Here is an 8,346-nt window from a genome sequence, read left to right as displayed (position 1 = left end):
TCAACAGAACAACTGGTGGGTGATCAGTGCTTGCCAGCGTGAACACACCACACAAACAGGCAGTGAGCACAGGTCATCTTTGCCCTTCTCCTTCCCTGTCTGTGCCCCGGGGCTTCCTGGGAATGTTTCTGGGGAGAGGGCATCAGGGACAGACTCAGAGCAGGAAGAGACGGGGCAGGAGTGGGCTGAGAGTCTCAAAGGGCTGTCCAGGAGCTCTCCAAAGCAACGTGGTCACCAGCAGCAAAGGCTGCAGAGAAACTTGCAGCTGAGAAGCGGAGCTGCTGAACTGCTGCAGGACAGAGCTGGGTACAAGGACACATGTCCACCCAGAATCTTGAATGGCAGCTGGATTGGTAGCAACCAGCTCTGTCTCTCCACAAACCCTCCAGCCCCTGACAAGCAACAGCCCAAAAGCAGGGCCAGAAAAAGGTGCTTTTGTGGTAACCCCATCAAAACAGGTGTGACTCCCAGCACTGCTCCTGGGCACCAAGGACTGACATCAGCATCTTGGGCGGTATGATCTTAGCAAGGAGATTGATGGGAGCAACGATCCCACTCGGCTCAGCACTTCCCTGATGGAGTCTAGAACACTGTTGAGTTTTGGGCTGTAATGCAAGAAAGACCTTGACTGCATGGAACAAGTTCAGCAGAAGGTGCGCAGAATGGGAGGGAGGGGTGGAGCACTTAGTGTACTGTGATTTTATCCAGTCCCAAATACACAGAGAGCTTCAAAAAGCAGGTATCACTCTAAGCATGACCAGGCATCTACAATGCAAGCCTGTGTTGACAGTCATCGCACAACTATCCTCATCAACCTTCTCCCAAAAAAGAGCCCTTAGCAACATCGCTCTCCTGGGGCATCTGCAGGGGAAAGGATTAGACAAAGGCATGGACTGGGATGCAATAGAATTTTATTGAGTCAAAAGGGGGAAAAAAATGACGCTTTGAGTGGAGTCACCAGTACAGGGAGTACAGGGACAGAAAGGAGTCTCTGCCTCACGGCTGTGGCAGAGATCCCACCAGGTGTCCCTCTTCCTCCCCCAGAGAGGGAGCAGGGCCCAGCAGGTCCTCCCCAGGCTGGCTTTGTGGGGCTCACAGCCCAGGGCAGCACAAGAGAGCAAGGACACGGGAGGGAAAGGAGAGAGTGGAAGAGGGGAAAGGCAGGCATGGGCCGTGCTTTCTGAGAGCCCAGGCTGGACCCGTCCTTCTGCAAGGGGTGTTGGGGTTGCTCAGACCCCCAGAAAGCAACACCACAATGCTCTGTCCCCAGTCCAGTACCATCCTCTGGGTCCCTGGGGACCTTCCCCAGGACCATCTCCAGCAGCTTTAGCAGGGGAGGCACCTGGTGCCGCAGAAGCGGCTGCCCAAGCCAGAGAGGCCAAAGCCCCCGGAGCTGATGGGCACTCCCTCAGAGCTGAGGATGCTGCCAACGGCAGCGGAGGTGGAGGATCCCACGGCGGTGTTCTGTGGGAAGGAGCTGAGGATGGGTCCGGGCAGGGTCACCACCACGGGGGAGGGCTGGATGACGACGGTGGAGTCCTGGCACTGCCTGACACAGGGCTCATTGCAGCTGTTGGCCAGCGGGGTCGGGCCGCAGGGCTGGCAGGGCCGGCAGGGGCTGTAGCAGGACATGTCTTGTGGCTGGAGGTGCACCTGGGAGAAAGAGCAGGGGGAAGAAGATCCTGAGGGGTGGATAGAGAGCTCTCTGTCACGCCACCATAAGGGAGCCAAGGCATGAACTGGAGTCAAGAACATGAGGCTCTGTAGTGAGACACACCAGCTTCTTCTTCCCTATGGCCCACAGGTTCCCTGCCATCAGTGACCAAGCCCAGGTTTTCTCATACCACGTAGGTTAAGAGCCACCTCCTGAGTATGAGCTACCAAGACTCAACCTCTCTCCATGCCACAACTTTTACCCCCTTCCCTTTCCCATGACAAGCAATCCCAGGACCTCACCAGGAGGTAGAGGTATATGCTGGGAAATCCCGGAGGAGGAGGAGAAAGGGCTGCAGACTCACCTTGTTCCCAAGGAGAAATCAGCAAGACGAGTGGATGAGAGAATGAGGAGAAGGGCCAGCTTTTATACTGCTCCTGCACCACCCCAGGCCCACAGTCACTGCACGCAGGCAGTAATTTTCCAACAGACTCACCTCCAAAGTAAAATATCCTACCTAATGGCAGAGGTTCTGTTTTGGTTTCCGTCAACACTGCCATCACATTTCCTCATTTCTGGCATGCCTGGAATGATGTACAGGCTCAATGATCTCCAGGGCAGGATGGTGTCACTATGGGCTCAAGATGCCACCTAAGTGTTGTTGAGGTTCACCTGCTGTTGAATCAGGCAAAGCATGTGGAGCACAACAAGAATTCCAGGTCTTGGCCTTGGTCTTTACTGGCAGGATTTGATGTTGAGAGATCAGGCTCCTTCTTGGAAAGTTTGGAGCAGGGAAGCCTCAGCTGAAGTAGAAGTAGAGGAGGGTCAGGTGTGGGAACATTTGAACAGATTGGGCTGAGTGCAATGAATGCAAGCATCCTGATGCCATGCACCTGAGGGAATTGTTTGGTGTCACTACAAGGCTGCTCTCAACTCCCTTTGAATGTCCCAGCAGTCACAGAATGCATCTGAGGACTAGAAGAAAGCCAGTGGACCTCCTAGTGGTAATAGGCACATGTTGAAATGTGGGAAATTCCATGAAAACATAAGAAAAGGCTGTTGATGTGAGGGTGCTCAGGAACCAGCTGGGGTTGCCCAGATGGGTTATGGCTTCTCCATCCTTATAGATATTCAGAGTTTGACAGGACTGGTCCTTGAGCCTCCTCCAAAGGCCGAACATGCTTTGAGCAGAGACAGTTTGACTAGAATCCCCTTCTAACTGCAAGGATCCTGCGATTCAGCCACGGGAAAAGATGGGTGCTGCACAGCTGCCCCTAAGAAGGAAGAACTGGTTGGGAACTTTGAAACCAAGAAATCTTGGTGGTTGCACCTGAGAAACAGTGGAGTTTGAGACTTGATGGCAGGGAGGAAAGCAAGTAGCAGAGTACAGTCCCTGGACTTCGGACATGCTGACTTCAGCCTTGGCAGGCAGCTGGTGGGCAAGATGTCATGGAGGCAGCTGTGAACCAGAGAAGGTGGCAGGGCCTTAGACACCTCATGGTCCAAGAGCAAGACAGGTCCAGTGCCAATACTCAGGACAAGCAGATGTCTCAGCAGACTGACTTTAGCTAGGTGGGGAACTCAAGGCAGAGCACTCAAGGCAGCATCCTGGGGGTGGAAGAAGCAATGAGCTGCAAAGGAGGAATTTGGAAATATTTCCTAGGCATGTTGGGATGCTGATAGGAAATCCAAAGCTCAGTCTGCCTTGAGTCTTGCAAGAGGCATCCAGAGAAACAGGCAACTAATACCAGGAGGAACATCGACCTCTACAAGAGTAGCCAATGACTGGTGGAGAAAAATGTGGAAGCTGTGCTGTCTGGGGCAGCTGATTTCCTGAAAGCTGACAGAGAGCAGGCAGAGGGAGTCAGCGCCTTGTCTCTCTCTCAGTCTACACCTAGAAGGTCCCCCAGGCCTCCATGTCCTCTGAAAGAATTGAAGGAAGGAGAGGGAGCCCTCCCAGCAGTGGGTGGGCATGAAATCAAGGGCTGCCTGAGAAAACCACTAGATGTGCTTCAGAATAGGAATGACAGACCTAGACTGGCAGGAGGACTGGGCCACAGGAGCCTCCTGGCAAGAACAAATGGTCCTGCACCTGGAAAGAAAGAAGCTCCTCTGGGCAGATCTGCCCATGGGGGCAGGATCAGACTTGGGGAAAGACTTGGAGGGTGGAAAGGAATGGACACTGGCCTCATCTTCCTGGTCAAAGAGACTGGTGAGGATCTCTCCTGAATGCTCTGTAGAGGTAAAGAAAGGCTTGCAGAAAACATCTCCCCACCAGTCGCGACTGTGTCGTGATTGCCTGTGACCCAGGCAATACGTGTTTTCTCCTGGCATTAGGGCTTCAGCACACCTCCCCACTGATGTCCCAAGGGACTCCTCAGCTTGGAACACAACCCAGCACCATGGGAGAGGCAAAGAAACTTCCCCCAACTCTCCAGTGAGCAAGGCCTGACAGGACCCTGCAGAGCCACGTGCCTGAGGATGCTCAGGGAGGGGACGGCATCCGAAGGGCCATGGGTACAAAAGCAGGTCTCAGACTACATCAGAAAGGTGATGCACTTCCCTGCCCTGCAGGCATGGAGGCAGCTGGGACGCGTCCCAGGAGGGCAAGGGAATGCCTTCAGTAGGCAAGCTTCCTGGGCCAGACTCTCCCTACCCACGGCGAGTCACACTCCAATTGTGGATTGGCTGAGTGTCAGCCTTTTGGTGTGAGGCCAAGCCAGAAGTGCACGCTCTCTGCAGGTCTGTGTCCCACGGGCTGAATTCCCCTGTGGCCAGGGCAGCTCCATCCATGCCCAGGGAAAGCTACCACCAAGCACTCGGGCTGTTCCCAGACACACAGCTCCAGGCTGCCCCAACAGCTATTGCCCTCAGAAGGACCTTTCTGCCAGCACTCCCACAGCTCGAGGGACTTGCAGGATGATCAGTGTGTTTTGGAAAAGTGTCCATGCCTTTGTGTGTCATGCAGGTCAAAGTCCAAAGCGTGTGGACAAAAGTGCATGGAGGTGTGAGGAGAGTAGGTGCTGTCCCGAGCCCAACACCACCACTGTTGGTGAGAAGGGAGGTACCTGACTCCACAGAGATTGTTGAGTAACCACAGGTTTTGGGAGGGCAATGTTTTCCTTCCGCAAGCCCACCAAAGGCATTGGCTGGGGACGAACTGCCATGACAGCAGAATGGCTTCACCAAAGAAATCGAGGTCTCTGGGAAGGTGAGCCTTTCATTAGGCAAAGGCATTAGGAATCAGAGGCGCAGCCCACCTGCTATAGAGGCAATGACCAGTGACGGCTGGAGTGAGCAGGGACGCAGGCAGGGAGGGAGAAGGGTGCTGCACATCCTGTCATAGGAGTCTTTGGGCACCCAGGAGAGGACTGCTCAGATGGGAAGACGTGCACCTTCCTGTATAGGAGGTTGTAAACAACATCACCAAATTCCCCCAGACCTGTGTCTCTGCGCAGACACCACCATCACTTGGGGGCACATCTTCTGCCTGTGCTGACATGATCCTGCTCAGGAAATCCTTGGGCCTCAAATCCCGATACTTCAAAAAAGCCTCTGAGGGCTGATGGTCATGTCAAAAATGAGGAAATGAAACGACAACGTTGACAGAAACCAAAGCACAACCTGTGCCATTAGGGAGGATATTTTGCTTTGGAGGTGAGTCTGTTGGAAAATTACTGCTTGCGTGCAGTGACTGTGGGCCTGGGGCGGTGCAGGAGCAGTATAAAAGCGGGCCCTTCTCCTCACTCTCTCATCCATCACTCTCACGTCTATCTAGTTGGCAATAAGGTGAGTTTGGAGATATTTTCGTCTTTCTTGTCCTCCTCATCCTTCCTCTCCTCCTTCTCCTCCTCCTCTCATTCTTTCTCTTATTTTGGAATTTCTCAGCCCACACCTGCCTTCCCTCTATGTCCTATGCTGTGTTTTGAGACTGCTTGCCATGTGAGAGGGAAGAGAGCAGAAGGTGTGTCATTGTGAGAGGCTGAGGCTTTGCTGAGGTGTCTTCTGAGCTATGGTCTAGGTGGGGATCTCCCTGGGCATGGTCTATCTTCATAGGGCTCTATTGGGCTGAGGCATAGGGCCTCCCTTGTTGTGGGATGACAGGTTCCTCTTCAACCACCCTTCTTGCATAGTTTCCTCTTGTACTCTCTTTCAGCTGCACCTCCAGCCACAAGACATGTCCTGCTACAGCCCCTGCCGGCCCTGCGGACCATGCCAGCCCTGCGGCCCGACCCCGCTGGCCAACAGCTGCAATGAGCCCTGTGTCAGGCAGTGCCAGGACTCCACCGTCGTCATCCAGCCCTCCCCCGTGGTGGTGACCCTGCCCGGACCCATCCTCAGCTCCTTCCCACAGAACACCGCCGTGGGATCCTCCACCTCCGCTGCCGTTGGCAGCATCCTCAGCTCTGAGGGAGTGCCCATCAGCTCCGGGGGCTTTGGCCTCTCTGGCTTGGGCAGCCGCTTCTGCGGCACCAGGTGCCTCCCCTGCTAAAGCTGATGGAGATGGTCCTGGGGAAGGTCTCCAGGGACCCAGAAGATGGTGGTACTGGGCTGGAGACAGCATTGTGCTGTTGCTTTCTGGGGGTCTGAGGAACCCCAGCACCCCTTGCAGAAGGACGGGTCCAGCCTGGGCTCTCAGAAAGCACGGCCCATGCCTGCCTTTTCCCTCTTCCACTCTCTCCTTTCCCTCCCGTGTCCTTGTTCTCTTGTGCTGCCCTGGGCTGTGAGCCCCACAACGCCAGCCTGGGGAGGACCTGCTGGCCCTGCTCCCTCTCTGGGGCAGGCCGATGGACATCTTGTGGGATCGCCAGCATAGCCTCTTGTGCTTCGTATATTTGGGCCTCTGCTTGGATTGACCTCATGTACCTCTTTTAACCCAATAAAGTTCTGTTGCATCCCAGTCAATGTCCTTGTGTCATCCTTTTCTCTGCAGCATTCTTCCAAGTTCCCCTGGGAGATGGATGTGGTTATGGGGTGGTTCTGGAAGGAGTTGTGGGGTAAGGTTTTGCAATGACCATTAAAGTAGGATTGTTTTTAATATCCCAGGTCATGCATTTTGTGACACTCTGCTTTCCAATCTTTGCTACCAGTCTGGTGTTGGATACAGTAACTTGATGCATTTCAGTGACCATATCTACTGCACTGACTTTAGGTCTTCCCCAGTGCCTTCTCTTCTCCGTGCTCAGGAAGCACCGTGCTCTCAGCCTCTCCTCCCCAAGGAAGTACTTCTTCCCCTTGTCCCATCCTACCCACCTTCTGCTGAACTTGTTCCATGCGGTCAAGGTCTTTCTTGCATTACAGCCCAAAACTCAACAGTGTTCTAGACTCCATCAGGGAAGTGCTGAGCCGAGTGGGATCGTTGCTCCCATCAATCTCCTTGCTAAGATCATACCGCCCAAGATGCTGATGTCAGTCCTTGGTGCCCAGGAGCAGTGCTGGGAGTCACACCTGTTTTGATGGGGTTACCACAAAAGCACCTTTTTCTGGCCCTGCTTTTGGGCTGTTGCTTGTCAGGGGCTGGAGGGTTTGTGGAGAGACAGAGCTGGTTGCTACCAATCCAGCTGCCATTCAAGATTCTGGGTGGACATGTGTCCTTGTACCCAGCTCTGTCCTGCAGCAGTTCAGCAGCTCCGCTTCTCAGCTGCAAGTTTCTCTGCAGCCTTTGCTGCTGGTGACCACGTTGCTTTGGAGAGCTCCTGGACAGCCCTTTGAGACTCTCAGCCCACTCCTGCCCCGTCTCTGCCTGCTCTGAGTCTGTCCCTGACGCCCTCTCCCCAGAAACATTCCCAGGAAGCCCCGGGGCACAGACAGGGAAGGAGAAGGGCAAGGACCTGTGGGCTTTTGCAGTGTGTTTATAAGCAACAAGCACCCACCAGTTGTTCTGTTGATCCACTGTCCCAGTGGGATGGGGGAAGAATTGGAAGACAAAGACTCCAAAAAAATTTCAGTCCTGATCAGGACAGTCTAAGAAGGGAAGGGAAAAAAGAGAACAAAAAAAATATATAGCAAGGCAATCACCCACCACCTTGCACCAGCAGATTGATGCTCAGCCAATCTCTGAAGAGCAGCTCCTTGGAAAGACTGCACACCGCTTTATTGCTGAGGCTGATGTTAAATGATGTGGCCAGGGGTTGGATTGGATGATCTTTAAAGATGTCTTCCAGTCAAATCCATTATAGAATCATAGAATTGTCTGGGTCGGAAAGGACCTTTCAGATCATCTAGTCCATCAACCTAACTCGGATAAAAACCATCACTAGACCATGTGTCTAAGCACCATGTCAACCCTTCTTTTAAATACCTCCAGGGATGGTGCCTCAACCACTTCCCTGGGCAGCCCATTCCAAGGCTTAATAGCCCTTTTTGTGTAAAAAATTTTCCTAATATCCAATCTGAACCTCCCCTGGTGCAACTTGAGGCCATTTCCTCTTGTCCTATCGCCTGTGACTTGGGAGAAGAGATCGATCCCCCCTGGCTACACCCTCCTTTCAGGGAGTTGTAGAGAGCGAGAAGGTCTCCCCTCAGCCTCCTCTTCTCCAGGCTGAACACCCTCATCTCCCTCAGCCTCTCCTCATAAGACTTGTGCTCCAGACCCCTCATCCACCTTTGTTCCCTTCTCTGGACCCGCTACAGCACCTCAATGTCTTTTTTTTGTGGAAAGGGGCCCAAAACTGGACACAGTACTCAAGGTG

The 8,346-nt window shown here is 53.7% G+C and overlaps 2 protein-coding genes across 2 annotated transcripts; one reads left to right on the top strand and one right to left on the bottom strand.

Moving 5' to 3' along the window:
- Positions 1 to 1,326: 1,326 nt before the first annotated feature.
- Positions 1,327 to 1,632, bottom strand: LOC106888447 (feather keratin 1-like). The gene has a single exon (XM_014942687.1). The coding sequence runs from the start codon at positions 1,630 to 1,632 to the stop codon at positions 1,327 to 1,329; it is 306 nt and encodes a 101-aa protein (XP_014798173.1).
- Positions 1,633 to 4,768: 3,136 nt separating this feature from the next.
- On the top strand, positions 4,769 to 6,146 carry LOC106888439 (feather keratin 1-like). Its single transcript, XM_014942677.1, has 3 exons — positions 4,769 to 4,865; positions 5,346 to 5,443; positions 5,811 to 6,146. The coding sequence occupies exons 1-3, from the start codon at positions 4,769 to 4,771 to the stop codon at positions 6,144 to 6,146; spliced, it is 531 nt and encodes a 176-aa protein (XP_014798163.1).
- Positions 6,147 to 8,346: the final 2,200 nt, after the last annotated feature.

This window comes from Calidris pugnax, unplaced genomic scaffold (genome assembly GCF_001431845.1).
Source record: "Calidris pugnax isolate Ruff unplaced genomic scaffold, ASM143184v1 scaffold108, whole genome shotgun sequence".
NCBI lineage: Eukaryota > Metazoa > Chordata > Aves > Charadriiformes > Scolopacidae > Calidris > Calidris pugnax.
This window is presented reverse-complemented; position numbering and strand designations above follow the sequence as displayed.

Excerpts from the sequence above, each read along its gene's own strand:
- LOC106888439 (XM_014942677.1), top strand. The coding sequence starts at position 4,769 with ATGTTTTCCTTCCGCAAGCCCACCAAAGGCATTGGCTGGGGACGAACT. Across the intron at positions 4,866-5,345 it reads AAATCGAGGTCTCTGGGAAG|TGACTGTGGGCCTGGGGCGG; the intron begins GTGAGCCTTTCA and ends GCTTGCGTGCAG. Across the intron at positions 5,444-5,810 it reads TCTATCTAGTTGGCAATAAG|CTGCACCTCCAGCCACAAGA; the intron begins GTGAGTTTGGAG and ends ACTCTCTTTCAG.
- LOC106888447 (XM_014942687.1), bottom strand. The coding sequence starts at position 1,632 with ATGTCCTGCTACAGCCCCTGCCGGCCCTGCCAGCCCTGCGGCCCGACC.